General features: G+C 30.4%; 1 protein-coding gene across 1 annotated transcript in view; it reads right to left on the bottom strand.

Moving 5' to 3' along the window:
- The window catches only part of LOC107441118 (rifampicin phosphotransferase), a gene marked incomplete at its 3' end in the record, with an annotated part of 93960 nt that overhangs the window by 63542 nt on the left and 13157 nt on the right, over nucleotides 1-17261 (bottom strand). The window contains 8 exon segments of the mRNA XM_071181070.1: nucleotides 2444-2505; nucleotides 2826-2967; nucleotides 7251-7381; nucleotides 7658-7710; nucleotides 10923-10981; nucleotides 11347-11465; nucleotides 13095-13205; nucleotides 17178-17237. Coding sequence (XP_071037171.1) covers nucleotides 2444-2505; nucleotides 2826-2967; nucleotides 7251-7381; nucleotides 7658-7710; nucleotides 10923-10981; nucleotides 11347-11465; nucleotides 13095-13205; nucleotides 17178-17237 — 737 coding nt within the window.

Here is a 17261-nt window from a genome sequence, read left to right as displayed (position 1 = left end):
TATTTAATACCACTATAATTGAGAACGCATTTGATGATAAGTATCGTAATCGCTATATAATTATTAAATATTCCATTAAAGAACAACGATACGATAGTATATACGGACAATGATAAAATCAACGTGTTTGCTAAAACCATGCAAGATCAGTTTTCTTTAAATGCCGAACTTTATTGCCCCTACAATGATCAGTATGTTAAAGAGGAATTTCAAAAAATTATGAACACTCCCTGTTCTACTCAAGGCATTCAGAATACTAACGATGATGAAATAATTAATATCATTAGAAAATTAAAAAATAGAAAGACACCAGGGCATGATAATATTACTAATGAGATGCTTAAGAATGCCCCTCCAAATATAATACCAATACTAAGTAACATCTTCAATGTCTCCTTCAACCACTGCTATTTTCCTGATTGCTGGAAAAAATCAGATGTAATTCTCTTTCCAAAACCGGGTAAAGATACTTCAAACCCAAGTAACTTCAGACCCCTTAGTCTCTTGCCTACGCTATCAAAGGTTTACGAAAAGCTCATCTACAGTAGAATTAATAAATACCTTTATAACTTACCCAAACAACAGTACGGGTTCAGACAAAATTTGTCTACCACCAAACAAATTATTAACCTACTAGAATTCATTAGCAATGGTAAATATAAAAATGAAACAATGGCCCTTATCCTGCTCGACGACGCGAAAGCGTTCGATCGAGTATGGCATAAAGGTCGAATTGTAAAATTAAACAATATGAGCTTCTCTATTGAAATACTAAGGCTGTTAAGTTCATATTTAATTAACAGAGAATTTATAATTAAATTAAATAATAATTATTCTGACTACAAAAAAATTTATGCGGGTGTACCGCAGGGTTCAATTCTGGGCCCTGTTCTGTACATCCTGTACACTGCAGATTTTCCGACTAATGATGATAACCTAAATGAGTTTGTAGCACTATATGCTGATGATACGGCAATCATAACTAAGTCAATGAATAGAAAACGCGCTATTACCCTGCTACAAGATAAACTACAAGTAGTTGAAACATGGTGCAGCAAATGGCGCACAAAACTGCACCCCGACAAAAGTCAATTCTTAATCATAAATAGTAAGAAAAAACAATAAAATACTCCCCACATCTATCCCTTTAATACTGAGATCAAACCAGTGAAACACGTTAAATACCTCGGCGTCACGATCTCACATAATTTGAGCTGGAGTACTCACATAAACGACATAATCAAAAGAGCCAGAGGAGCGTTTTTTTGCGCTCAAAGTCCTCCTGCATAAGAATTCAAAGCTTGATCTAGCAAATAAAAGAACTATCTATATACAAGCGATTCGACCAATTCTTACGTATGCTTGCCCAGCCCTCACTACTATAAGCAACAACCTAAAAAAGAAGCTATCTACAACCGAAGGTAAATTTTTACGCACAATGACTGGCGCCCCAAGGGCGATTAGCAATAGATTACTCAGAAAAGACTTAAACATTGATGATATCAATTGCTTTATAGCTAAATTGACCACAAAATTTTACAGCGACGCAAAAACATGCACCACATCAGATTTCAATAAATTGTTCGATATTGATATAATCCGTGATAATTCGAATTTCAGCCCAATTACCGCCTTTTTATGCTCAGACTGCATACTATCAAAATACTATTAACTTTATCATACAACTCTACTCAAGGGGATCTCCCCATTCCAAAGATGATTTTCCCTTCAAAACTAAAGATTTACTTCCTTAAGGACTTGATTGGTCGTTACAACATACTACAACTTCAAAGATATATAGGACCTCCCAGAATACAACAAAACAGAATCGATGAGTCGGTTAGTGGCGCTTCGCGCCAAACGCCGAGATAACCCCAATATCCAGCATCCAGCTAATTATTAAATATAAACTTAGAAGACATAAACCTCAGCCCGATGGCAACTCATTTTTGTAGTGACGTAATTTTAACTAAAATACAAAATATTTAATTTCCTTTTATTCCAATTGCATTCCAATTACCAGAAAGAACCACCTTAAAGACCACAATACAAGATGATTGGGAAAAAGACCGCTAACGGTCCCAGGCGCTCAGATATATTTCGATGATGATGATGAATTATTAAATATTGCTATAGAATTATTTAAAAATTGTTGCTATTAAAAACATGATAGAAGTTAATAATTTCCTCACCTCATTTTGGTCAATCTGAACTTTGTCTGGGTAAATTATACACCATTAGTTTTACCATGTAAAAGCTTCTAAAACATTTGTTCCTAAAATAAAGTTTGTTTTCATACAGCTAGCTTAGAAGTGTTTCCATATTTTTTGGCAACCCCTGAATTTAAGGAAAGATACAAATATGTATGAAGAAATTCAATCCAAATTGTGCTTTTAATGCACGAATTAAGAAAATGCAAAATTTAAACTGTTCATATATTTACCTTCAGGCGTTGAGTCGATAGAATTATTCGGCAGAACTCTGTTTAGGGGGTTTGTGATAATTCTATAAAGATAAATATCGAAATTATGGTAGCACGGAATAAAAATTCTATACCACTTAGTATATACCAAGACATTCATAATGTATAAGTTGGATTAATATCAGCTTAAATGGCTGATATGAACATTTCTAAGAAATTCATAAAAAAATCCTAGAATTCAGAAAGACACAGCACAAAAAATAATTATTAACATGCAATTATTTAAACCTAGTTTTTAAATGTAACATATTAGGCTTAACGAGAACAGGGCTGTTTTTGTGGTTCTAATGGAATTAGCTTCTTTTTTTTTAATATTTTACTTGGGCTTCTTGGTATTACTCACCCGCTAAACTTTACACCAGCACATTTGTAGGAGTTCATGTTGAATTGTACGCAGTCAATCGTTACTCGCCCCTGCCATCCTTTTTTACTTTCAAAATGTGCTTTTTTTCCCGTCGAACTTCCTTCCACATTAAATGTTTCTGCTGAAAAATAAAGTCGTTGAGTAATTCGAAATGGTTGACTCAGTTTTTTTTTTTACGAAAATAAAGAAAGAAGCTTGTTTAGTTTAATCAAGCAGTAAATTCATGCAAAAATTATTTAAATATACAAAATAATAAAAATATAATGAAACACATACTAACAAATTGCAAAGCATTCTGATTAACGTTGATTAGTTGATGGCATATTTACACCTATTAAACCTATTAAATTTTGTTAGTTCGTTCATGTTGTTCATTAATGGAATCAATTTTAAAAGCTTTATTGCTCTGAAAAGCGTAACAAGAAAATTTCAAGTTTGAGATGACACCATCTTATCATCTCTGGTGTTCTATTCAGGATTGATTTATTTATGATGTGCATTATTAACTTACAAAAATCAAACAGAATCAGCAAAAATATTCACTCTATCACTTTCTGAAACACCATCGCAAGGGATTTTTAAATAATATTTTTCATTTTCTTGGTTCTCTTAGCTATTGTCTAGTAATCCAGCAAGAGTTTGACAATTAATAAGAATTGCTTGTTAATTTAGAAAGAAACTTAAACAAGTGCTGTGTTTCTGTAAAAAAATGGGATTTCCAAGAAAAGATGTGGACTTCATGATTTTCATATTTCATTTAAATAAATTAAATTATTTGGTGTTGCCCATTAATTGGTAAAAAAGAACTTTTTTTTCTAAATAAATGTAACATATAGTTTAGAAAGACTAAATAGCAACCTCAAGTTCTCAAGCCTGTAAGTAAGATAGGAACCAGAAGACATTGGTTGTAAAACCATTTCAAATAACACATGGAATGCCACACTAATTTTACATGGCTTGTCCGTCTTTCCAAACAGTAAATAACTACATGCTAAATTTGCAAATATTGGACATAATATGCTAGTTTTTAAAAAGGTTTAGCATGAACTACTAAACTAAATGACATATCTTACTTACTTACTTTATTTAAAAACAACTGGGCACCTGGGCCGCGCAGCGGCCACTATCCCATTCATCATGAAATTACAACAATGAGTTAAAAACATTTTGAATACAAGCAGTCGTTGTGGTAGCTTTACAATAATATTACCATGATTAGAAAAAATTACAACTTGAACAGAGATATTTACATTAATTGCCATAAATATGTACAGAAAATTGAATATGAGCATTAAAGATATAGAATCAAGATATATACAAATACAATTGACATTTTGGCATTGAATCGAGTTAGAATTACGTGATTTGTAAGACAAATGTGAAATGAAACAAAATCATGAAGTTTTAGCATAAGTTTTGCATTTCCTTAGTGGCGCCATCTAGCGTGGCAATAAGCAGTATTAAATTTAGTGTTGAATTTACCAGTTCATAAGTTCAGTAGAATAGAGTTCTATGTTGAGTGAAAACAAGTCAGAGGGAGACATTATTCAGAAGTGGACATGATTGTTTGTAAATGACATATCTGAAAAAGAGGTGATTTATATAAGCCTACGAATTGTTTAGAAATAGTGGTGGGGAAAAATCTACTAAATTGAATTTACTAAACCAAGAATCACAATTAATCAACTACCACTTGAAAATATTTATTCGCTGTCCGCAGCAAGTTGGCATCTCTGTGTATATAAATAAAACTATTTTCGTTTGTTGTATATTGCATTAATTTCTTCAAACCATTTTAGTAACGATAATAATACAAAAAAAAATTAAAAGCATTACAAATTACATCAAATTATGTGCTTCTAATAATCTTGGCTTCGTCGGTCACTGGTGACTCTCATGACATTCAACGTGTTAAAGATAGTTTCCAGGAGGAATAAAATAAGCTTCTAAGGTAAATGTTATCTATTCTAAAGGTTATTAAAGGTTTGGTAAAGGTTATCTACTTTTGTTTTTTCATTATGGGGCCTCGGGGCACTGTTAGTTTTGGTTAATTCCATTAACACTCCTGTGTGTTTGCAGGCAGTGTGTCCCCTGATGAAGTACTTTTTTGCAAACACACATTTATATTTTCATTTATATTTTAATTGTAAAGATTTTATATATGTCTTTTTTCAATAAGTTTTTACTAGTTATATGGTAAGAATTCAAACTACATATAAACATAGCTATTAACTCTTCTGGGTTTTGCGGCAAGATTTTATTTTCATAAATAAATTGGTAGCGTATAACATGAGTGTATAGCATGATATAGAACTATAAAATGTACACTCCTTATTGGAATTGCAGAAAATTTATTCAAAATTTACTTAATTATTGTGATTCTTGGTTTAATAAATTCAATTTAATAGATTTTTATCCACCAATATTTTTAAGCAATTCGTAGGCATATATAATTCACCACTTTTATCAGATATGTCATAACGGCTCCTCCCACTTTTTCTCACAATTCTTATAGAAACAGCAAATAACCAACAAATCTTCTCCGTCACCAGCATATGTGATGTCCCGGTCAAAATTGAAAAGTTCCGCGGCGGGAGAGTCCCGATTCAGTGCTTTGACTGCCAAAATTTTGGCCACACTCAAAAAATATGTAATTCACCTCCAAGATGTGTTAAATGTGCTGCAGAACATCGATCTTTCGAGTGCCACAAGGACATCAACACTCCACCTATGTGCTGCAATTGCGGGGAAACCCACACTGCCAACTACACGGGGTGTAAAGCCCGTCCCCCCAGGAGGGGCCCTCGTGCCATTCCATTCACAACTACAGGACAAGCTCACAGATTGGTAACGATCATCAAAGAACTTCATGATCTTTTAAAAAACAAAGAAGTGTTCCAGCTATTACAATCGATCATGAGGGAGACCACTCCTGGTGATATCTCTTGCCTTAGTTAGAGCTCTTATTTTAATCACAGAACTCTAATTTCGTATTTCCACACTGCTTATTTAACAAATATAGAATGTTTTCAGTTTATTCAATTTCGAGTTGCATACATCAGATGGTGCCACTAAAGTTTGGCAAAACCAAAGATTTATGCAGCTCGACTTATGTTTTTATCTATGTATCATCTCGCTCAATAATTTTCAATTGCCTAATTTCCATTTCACCTTTCATATTTCTATGCATAATATTCATACCAAGCTGCATTTAATTACTATTACACATCTCTCAAATTTGGTTGAATTCATGTTTCTTTTACAAATAATAATTAACGTATCTATCTCCAATAATATTTGTAAATAAATACCAACGTATATTTTTCAAATCATGCCTGTATATAATTATCATATTTCTTTGTAATACAAAATGTTTTTAATTTATCAAGCAAAGAGCTTGACTTTTTTTTAAAAAGCTAGCATAAAAAAGTTACACTGCATTTTCAAATCAAGCTATTGCACATTTCACTAATTATGTTTGAATACAATGTTTCTTTTTCATTGATCAAGGTTGCAAATAATGATTAATGTATTTATCTCCAATTATGTCTGTAAATAAGTACCTATGTATATTTTCAAATCATGCCTGTATATAATAACCATTTTTAAATTGATTGTAGTACAAAATGCTTTAATTTAGCAAACAAAACGCTTGACTTTTAGAAATAGCTACCATACTGTTGCTAAAATCAAAATGTCTTTAAATCAATGTATATAATATTTCATGATGTATGGGATAGGGGCCGCTGCGCGGTCCAGGTGCCCAGTTTTTGCGAAATAAAGAAAAGAAAAAAAGATATGTCGTAAACCTAAGCCTTTTACAAACTAGCAAAATCTGTGTATATTTGCAAATTTAGTTTGTAGTTATTCACCGTGTGGCCAAACGAACAAGCCATGTAAAATTAGCGTGGCATTCAACGTGTTAATGATATGTTAGTGTAGCGCATAAATTTTCTTTCGAAATCAAGCAACATTCTGCTTTTGAAACGAGCCCTGCACAAATCTTAAGAAGATTAATTCTCTGTCAAATCGGCTGAGTCCTGACAAAGTGCTCGTTTTATCTCTTAATTAATAAATTTCCGATAAATGTGGTATTAAAAGATCATTTAGGATCTATTAGTTAGTTTTTCCTCATTAATTTATTTAAGAAACCAATGATGCAAACACGTTGCTTACTTCTCTAACAACAGAAGATTTTCAAAATGCAATTTCAATAATTTGCAGAACCTATTTAAGATATGTTGATTATTTGTGATGGCCAATAACTTACATATTATGTACATCATATAAACGTATTTTTTCTGCAAAAGCATCACAAAGAGTTTTCAACCACTAAGTTGCTTAAAACAATAAAGAACACCAATGAAATAAAGTTATCTGTTTCCATGATAACAAATTTTATACCTTCAATGATAAACTTTGCTTTAATGTTATCTTCCATCTCACCATCATCTGTGGAGTTTTTTACAACAATGTGAATGTCATCAGCGGCGAACATTGTGCCAGTTGGTCTTACAAAGAAACCAAATTTCAGACTGAAATTTTAAGAAAATTAAGAAAAATTAAATATTTGACTTTGAAAATTCAGCATGCTAAGAAAAATTATTAAATGACTAAATAAAAATTTATAATTTAATATTATTGATTTTTCTAAAATAATTTTTCAATGCAAATTCATTTATAGTTTTGTAAATTATTTCAATTTAAGATTTTGAACCTTAGTACTAAAGGGATAGAAAATTCCTTCCTAAAATTTAATATCTCCATTTAAATTATATAAAATTAATGCAAAATAATTTAACATTACATACTCTTTGACAACATTTTCTATTGACACATCAGAAATATGAACAAAACTTCCAGTCTGCAAATTTTAAAGAATTGTCATTACTTTCTTTTATAAACTTCATATGTCTTATTTTATGAGTTCTATTTACGTGCAGCTTATGTGCAATAGATAAAACTCATTGTTTTTCTTAATTTTTTTCGTATTTTTTGTATTTAATTATTATGCTATATATATATATATATATATATATATATATACAACAACTGTGCGCTTGTTATTCTCTTTTAGTTATTACGAAGCACCACTTTCACCAAGTGCGTATCGAAATTACTTATCTTATCGAAGGTAAGTTTTCCATGAAATCACAGTTAAACTGAAATGTATCCTGGAGTGTCATTTTTAATTCATTTCTATTTTTTCAGCAATCACTTGGATCCTAGTGTACCACCATCACCTCCTGTTGAGCAAGAAGATTTTGCCAAAAAGTATTTATTTATTTTTACTTCAATAACTCTAGTTCTCCAAAATTAAAATTTACTTCTAGTGTGATAACACCTTATTAATGAGGCATTGTTGTCTTCTCTCCTTTACTTACAAGGGAGATTAGGGATTAATTTGCTAATTAATTAATTAGCAAATTAATTAATTTGCAATTACATACTCCAATTGATTTGGAAAAAAAAGAAGGGAAAAAATGTGATGCAAATTTTTTTTTAAAAATTAGCCTGACAGGTTTTTCTGAAAAACTGCAGCTATATAAAATATTTGAAATCAATTTTGAGAATAAATATGCATTATATAGTAGGTGAAAGTACCACAAAATTAGTTGGAGTATGAGATAATTACACTAACTAATAGTCTGCATTGAAGTAATAAAATACGGATTTTTCTATATATTGAATTATTTTTTATCTCTCATAGGACCTTCTATAGGCCGAAACGAATGTTGCCTCCTAAAATTGATCCACATAAGGCATATATCCCACCAGTTGATTTCAAAATGGGCGAGTCACACTTCCCTAGTCTTCCTTGTTAGACTTCGTTTTATTGTTTTTTGTTTGGACCTAACTATTCTGATATTTTTCACAGTCAGCATAAAATTTTGCAACCTTAACTAAGATTGAAAATCTGAAAGAATTTTTAGGGCTTTATTTTACACTAACTGAAAACTTACAGACAACTTCTCTGTGTTGAAAAAAAAAATTGTTTTTGATAAGTGACATCAAGCACATAAATGTTCCATACAATATTTTTTTGAAGGGTTTTATTAAAATGCATACGTTTTTCTAGCAAAAGCAATTCTATAACCAATGGTTGGAATCTGACTTTTTATTTTTGTTTCTTTTTTTTATTTGTACCTATATCAGTCTATTTTATGAGAAATAATTGAAAGAAATTGTTAATTTATATCCCTTCATAATTTTGGTAATTTCTTAATGTTTTAAATTAAAATTATCCCTTCCATTATTTTATTCCATTCACAAGGTTATGTATTGGAAGAAAATTTTAGTTTCTTCCTTGTCAAATAATGTATTTTGATACGAAATGAGAAAAGACAATGACTAATAATTAAAAAATAAAAATGTTGAATCTATACAAGTGCAAATATGGTTTAAAATGAATTTAATTTTATTAAATTTCGTGTTTATCAGTCCTCTTGATCACTGCAACAGGGTTGCCACAGGCGACTAAAATGCAACTATTTTATGCCTGAAAAGGCTAAAAAAAAAAAGCAACTATTTTCNCCCGGTTATTACATATATATATATATATATATATATATATATACCTCATAAATCTTAACACTTCTAACAGAACCATATGAATTCTAGATCGTTGCAATTTTCAAACGATAATTTTCAACAGTTCATGATATTCTGATTATTAGTTTAGAGGTTGCAAGTGGTTTTAGTAAGTACAGTTTTGAAATTTATTGATAAAAAAGAATTTCATGCATTGATTAAGCATTGTTTTTTGAGGGAGAAAGTTACTGATAATACTAAAAATTACTTTGGTTGGAAAAAAGTTATGGCAACTCGGTACCAGGGAAATCAGTTATTATTGACTGATATGCAAAATTTAAACGTGGTCGTAAAAACACTGATGCTGCTGAACACTCTGGTTGTCCAAAATTAGCTGTTGTCCCAGAAGAATTTGAAAAAGTTCATAAAATAGTTTTGAAAGAGTGCAATGTAAACTTGCGTGAGATTGCTGACACCTTAAGGAGATCGGAAGATAGTGTGTTTACAATTTTTCATGAAAATTTGATCGTGCTCGAGTTGTTTTCGAAATGGTTACTGCATTTACTCACACCAGACCAAAAAAGAACAACATGTCTATATTTCAGGACACTGTTTGGAACTGCTAAAGAGAGCTAAAAAGAATTTTTTGCTTCAATATGTGACGATGGAATAAAACATGGATCCACTACTTTACTCCTGAATCAAAAAGATCTTCTTTAAAATGAACAGCAGCCGGCGAAAGTTGTCCGAAGTGACCAAATCCTCAGCTGGTAAGGTTATGGCCTCCATATTTTAGGACGCGCATTTTATTCCGTTCATCGACAGTCTTGAAAATGATAAAACTATCAGTGACGAATAATTATATGACATTATTGGATCGACTGAGTGAGAAAATCAAGAAAAAGCTGTCTCCCATGCAAAGAAAAGGTTCTGTTTCACGAAGACAACGCCCCTTATCAGGAGTTTGTGAAAACGATGGTTAAATTGAATGAATTAGGCTGTGAATGACTTTACCACTCAGTCTACTCTCCAGATATGGCCCCTGGCGACAACTAGCACTTTACAGATCCCAAGGAAAGAAATGCAGCTAAAATAACAAGTTTATTGCTGAAATCTGCCTATTTTGAGAGCAAAGATAAATCGTTCTACAAAAAAGGCATCGAAAAGTTAGAGGAGAGTTGGAGTGAGTGTATTCCTCTTGATGTTGATGATTGAAGTCAAATTTCAAATTTTTTTTTCTTAGCTATACCGGAGACTTACTGAGTAATATACATATATAACTGAATAAACTAATCCTGACCAGTGTCCTCAAAAAACTATTAAAAATTGTAGAAAAATTTCTGAAACAACACTCAAAACTCACCTCTTTACCTTTACAATTACTTAATCAGTTAGAAAATCCCTGAGAGGGATTTTTTTTTCAGAATATTAATTTAGAAAAGTAGTGTAGTAAGTTTTCCGACTTTCGTTTAGAGATTTTACAACTAGTTTTTTTTTCTAAGAATGCTCCTCACTTCTGATTAAAAATAATGAAATTCTACTTACTCTGTGTGTTTGTCCTAAAATATGTAAAAATTGCCCACGTTTATCGAAAGAAGAATCACCTAAAAGAAAAATGAAGAAATTTTTTTTCTCTGCAATTTTACTGCGCAATACTAAATTTATACTACAAGGTTTAGTCAGGTTTTAGAAACTTTAAAAAGTAGTAAAAATACGGAGAATATGTTACATCACTTAAAACCTCGAACTATTCCAGGCTGTTGCGTATCATTTTTGTTTTTCAGTGGCATTAATCTGAAGTGGAATTTTGAGAGACAAATAGATTTAGAAGAAAAAAATTAGTTTGGTTTGTTACCTTCAGAATTGATTAGCTTTTGACTTATACACTGTATTCGTTTGTCAAATTTATATTTTCACTATTTTTTTCCAAGGCTTATGACTATGTTTGATTACATATAAAAATGCTTACCCATGAACCGAATTCGTTCTCCAAACAAATAAACTTCAGAAGCTTCTTCATTCTCTCCAATCGTCATTGTTCCAAAAATTACTCCGCATTGTGCATAGCAGTTAAGAGCTCTATTGAACCTATTAGCAAAAAAAATGCATACCTATATAGATTGCTCTATATAAAAAAATATGTAAATTGAAAAGAGTACGTCGCAGAGTCAACGATCGTTAAATATTTGCTACTCCGAATTGTGTATAGCAGGTAGATGAGAAACCATTCTGATTTTAGATTCCGATATGTGTGTGAGTAAAAAATTTAAATAATCAAACAACGCTTACAAATCTTTATTGAATCAAGTCGTTCATTTGAAAGATGCTCGAAAACTTTTGAATTAACTTTGTTCAATTTTCATATTTTCACTTAGAATTACACTTTTAAAGTGATGTTACAATGTGTATACATTACAATACAAATATTTTAGATTCGTACTTTAAAAAATAATAAATTTCTATTGAAAATTAATTTTTGCAATGAACTATCTTTGAATAAACGAGTTTTATAATTGCTTCAAAAAAGATTTTGATTCGCTAATTCAAGTTTCTGGCAATGAGGAGAAACACACAATAAGTGAAATTAACATCAAGTTTTCGACTGGTCTCCTGATAAATCTATAGGAACAACATTTTCCGAATTTCTTGACTTAAAACATCGTTTGCGCTAATTAATTATTATATTAAAATTTAGGCCTTCAATTCATTAAGATTGACTCTAGGTAAAAGAAAATCTGATCATAAGTTATTCAGAATGGTCACCTTTATTCTTTTTCTTTTTTTACACGGCAAATAAGTTCATCAGCAGATATGTGTAAGCTTTTCCGTCTAGTTATATGCAATGATATGCTAGGTTTACCCCTGACTTCAAATCTAGTTTTACTTATGAATACCAAAATTACAAAGATGAGAAAATATTGAGAAAAAAATATAACTCATTTAGATCCTATGATCAAATCCTATGACGAAAAAGTATGAAATAAATAATCTTTTTAAAAAACCTTTTTATGGAGTTCCACGAAAAAGTGAGACATCAAATATTGCGTTTGACTTATAAGAATCAAGCTGATATAGTCTCAGTCAGTTTTAGTTTAAACTTTAATAGAAAACTGAATTTTCATATGCTTTCTTTAAAAATGTTTAAAGCAATTCTTGCAATACTTTATATAAAATGAAAATAATACGTGAAAAATTGACTGAGACAATATTAACTCGATTCTTATAAGTTACACCGTATAAGTTAAGTTATAAGTTAGTTAAGTTATAGGTACACCTTATAAGTTAGTTGTTCTTATAAGTCAATTTTAGTTAAAATTTTCACAGAAAACTGAATTTTACTCTAGTTTCTTTAAAAATGCTTAGCTCAATTCTCGCAATACTTTATATAAAATGAAAATAATACGTGAAAAATTGACAGAGACAATATCAACTCGATTTTTTTTAAAGTTTCATCCAAAATATCATTTATAACTTTTTCATGCAGAATCATTAAAAATTAGATTTTTTAATTATCTTTCTAAATTACTGAATTCTTATTCTGCAGAGTTACACATTAATCCTTAGGCGTAGATGATACACCTATGTTCCTTTTATGCATTTTTTTCTAATGCTCCAATTACAAGCGAGAATATTTTTTGGTATTCTTTAATTGTATGTAACAGACTGCGACTGCGTAACAGAGCCCCTGAATGTAACAGACTGCTGCTTGATATTTACAATTTTAAAGGAGGTTTCAATTCTTTCCATTTTGCTCTCGCGAAACCTTCTGCCAGTGCTCCAGCCTTTATGTCTGTCGTGAAATCAAACACATCAGATGAAGCAACCCATCTAAAATTTGAAAAGACAATTATTAAATCGCAAAATATATCTACGTTTTTTATTCTGTTAATTAATCTAATAGTACCTTCTGGATTAAGAGAAATACATTTCGAAAAGGCCAAAAAATAAGGAGTGTATATTTGTTATTAAGTCTGCTGGTAAGAAAAAAACGTAAAAATTATTTCATTTTCACAGAAGTAGATTTTAACACATTGCTACAAATGATGACTATAACGGTCTTATTTTTTCGACAATATTTATGTTAACCCTTTCGCGCCGACTGTCACAAATACGTGACAGCATGAAACTGTATCAATCAGGATAAAAAGATAAAACTGGTAATCAAAGTAATTCTTTAGCAGTTTATTTGTGGGCGGAGTTATAATTGTTTGATTTATTTAATTCACCATTACTTTGTTCAAAATAAAACTATTTAGTTATACTTTGAACTAACATTGATTATATATATGATTAAACTAACAATAATTAAAGAAAGAGCAAAGTAAGTCTGTCAAATTAGCAACGACTACATTTAAGTTACCGCTTTTTATTTAATTGCAACTTGATTCTGATTTTGTACAAATGCTTTTCTGAATCACACGTCCCCAAGGGGTTAAGGTTGGCTGTCATCAAAATGTCTACCGTGTCAAACAAAAATCTTGATAAACGAATCTGTCAATCATCATTTAAAAAAAAAAAAAAAACTCTTTCTTATTTCTTGATATTATATGGTTTGTTTTCTTACAAGTAGTTAGCTTAAAATTCATTTTAAATCATTGAAATTAAAATTTCATTGAAAACTGTACATTTAAATTAATAAAAAGGGGTATTCGTTAGTGAGATTTTTCTAATGCATTGAATTGTTGATTATTCAGTAATACATCGGAAAAACATGTAACATCATGTTTTTTTTTTGGAAGGCGAAAAATAATGTCGTGATGAGCAAATGATGGTTTACAGGGATCCAGAGTTTTTATGGAAAATTGCATACTTGCCAACTTTTACGCATTTGGCGTAAAATTTTATTTCTATGTTTAAAGTGGTAATAAAATGTATACTTTCTATATATTCCTTACATTTATAAACTTAATTTATAATATTTTTGATCCACCACTATTTTTAAATAAATTAAGCATATATAATAATATGTAATACAATTGCAAAATGTCGCATAAGTTTGTTCAAAATACAGCGAATATTTCTGCGTAAAATTGCAATTTAAATTATATTTTACTACCACTGGAGAAAATCATCCTTGAAAGGATTAAAAGTTGGCAGGTATGAAATTGTGACAAAATGTCAGAATTTCCGCTTTCAAACCTACGACCTATTATCAATTTCATATGATAGTCATAAGCAATTAAAAAAAAAGAAAAAATTTGTTTTTTCAGCAATATCATCTAACCATAAGTGAGCGTCAACATGATGAAGTAAAAGTTTTGCCAGCTCTGTATTTAACTGAGTTATGCGAACAGTGCAATATTAACTCTGAAAATAAGCGTTATTTTATCGTGGCACCCTATGTTACACGGAAGATATTAAAGTGGTTGAAAACTTATCACCTAAACAAGTAGAAATTTTATCGATTGGCAACCACTTAAACTCAATTAAATTTTACCTCGCAGAATTTCGATTTCATCGTCGTATTTGAGTTACAGTACTTTTGTAGCCATCAAAAACGATTTATGTTAAGAAGAATAAGAAGAATTTTACGAAATAAGTTCCGCTACCACTTTAATAATATTAGCTGATCACTGGAAATTTAACACAGTAAAATTTTAAACACATATAAAAAAAAATTACGATCAAAGCTGTTAGATAATCAAAATTTGCATCAACCAAAATGAGCGGAAGGAGTTAAAAAAATTCTGCATTTTTGATACCACTATTAATTGAAAAATATTATTTACGTTAACGTCAAAACTTTTAGGAACGTTTTTGAAATTTTTGGCATTAGTTTTAGAAATAAGCTTTTATTTACTCCGCTTATTTTAGTTGAATCTAATTTTGCTGATCTGAAATGTTGTAATCTTTTCCTTAAAAGCTCTGTTCATTTTTTCGAACAAAACAATGTTGCGATGTTGAATGTCCTAAAACATTCGCTGCAGAAAGAAAAGTAGTTTCCATAAAGCAGTGGTCGCAGGGTCCTATAAAGTATTTTAATTTGGTGGCCAATTTACCTCGAGTTTCAAGTTAGTTTTAAATATTTAACTTTTGGACAAAATTTAAGAGTAAAACCGTTTTTCTTTCTAGAACTAAATATAATTATTTACTTTGTTATCAGGCAGCGGAAGTTAAAAACCTCATTTCATCAAAAAATATCATAACTTTCCTATCACTCTTTATATTTTAATAGGTCATTGTGACCACTGCATAAAGCGGATTTACAGGGATCAGGTAAACAACCAGAGTGTTACAGGGTTCGAATTTCAGCAATGGCTAGTTGATACGAATTCCGTACCCGGATTGCACCGATAATAGTGTTGACGCAAAATATCCTCAGTGGTAAACGCATCATGGATTAGAGCCCCCTTACCATCGGGCTAACCGTGAGAGGTTTTGTGGTTGTCTTCTTCATATAACGCAAATGCGGGTTAGTTCCATCAAAAAGTCCTCCACGAATGTAAACTTTCTCCCAGTTCTTGATCCAGGAGTTCCCTTGTCTCCTGGATTGGATTTAAAATTACAAGGCTACGGAGTTAAACGTTAGTGGTCGTAAACCCGAAAATGGGTCGGCTGTTCGACGACGGTTTATAAAAGGAAAGAAAATCAGGGTAAAATGATAAAACTGGTAGCCAACCTGTTTCTTTAGCGATTTATTTGTGGGTGGGGTACTAATAGTTTGACTTATTTAATTTACCTTTACTTATTTCAAAATAAAAATTATGTAGTTATAATTTAAAATAACTCTGCTTAAATGTGGCTTTTTCCCTGATTGTCGCTATCCTGTTTCAGAATTGTCCAAATTATTTTGTCCAACTTTTGCAATCGCTCTCCTTTTAAAATTCAGCGGTTCAACTAGCAATAATCCTGTATCTTATTAGCGGGTTGCATGCAGGCAAATTTTCCAAAGAAATGTATTACAGCTTTTAGAGATAAAAATTTTAAAAATAGTGGTCCGAAAGTATTTTTGAAATGAATTTTTGAAATATATTGAAAGTATTCCGATAATATTTTTGAAAAACAGATTGGAAACGAAGTAGATTTGCTACCACTATTTAAACTTTTGTATGGATTGCACAAATTTTAAAAACATATTTTTACTTGATCCACTTGCAATGTGTTAAAAATATCGTGGTAGGACTTTAAACCACATTAGGATAGATTGATACTTTTACCACGGTCAGAAGATACTTTTTTCTCTATATTTTGATGAAACAAGATAATTCAAGATAATTCACAAGATAATGCAAGTAAATAATTTAAATAACTGAAGCGTTAAATTAAATTTAAATTAAAAAACTGAGCATCTTGTTAGCTTTAAAAAAAGTAATTCTTTTTATAGTAAAATAACTACTTGTTTTTTGCAGTAATTTGCGACCACAATTTGTGTTGGAACTACAAAACTAACTTAATTTTTTTAAACCATTCAGATAAATTTATCAAATGTTTACTAAATACAAATGGTTGAGTTTTTCCAAAACCACAATATAGCGAAATAGACATAGAGATACAAGAAAAAAGGTTCGTTTATTTTTTTTCCCATCGTATTATTGCTTAGGTTTGAATTGAAATGTTTCAAATTAAATAAGATTAACCTAAAATACAATTATGGTGAAATAAATAAATTTTTAAAGGTATTAAAATGAAAAAAATTAAATCACATTTTAATGCTAGGTTAAGGCAATAACTTTTTTTTATATATCAGACGTCATATTTTATTGCAGTTATATGATGAAAATTTGTTAGATTTAAATGGTTAGCTACAAATTACACTAATAAATTTTCAAATCAGTTAAATTTGTTAAAATTTCAACTTACAGGAAGGCAAACTTTACATGTACCATTTTCGATGAGTCAGATTCATTGTCATCAGTTTCTCTAAGGAAAAAACAACAATATATA

This window comes from Parasteatoda tepidariorum, chromosome 5 (assembly GCF_043381705.1).
Source record: "Parasteatoda tepidariorum isolate YZ-2023 chromosome 5, CAS_Ptep_4.0, whole genome shotgun sequence".
Lineage (NCBI taxonomy): Eukaryota > Metazoa > Arthropoda > Arachnida > Araneae > Theridiidae > Parasteatoda > Parasteatoda tepidariorum.
Note: the sequence above shows the minus strand (reverse complement) of the source record. Positions and strands in the feature narration are given on the sequence as shown.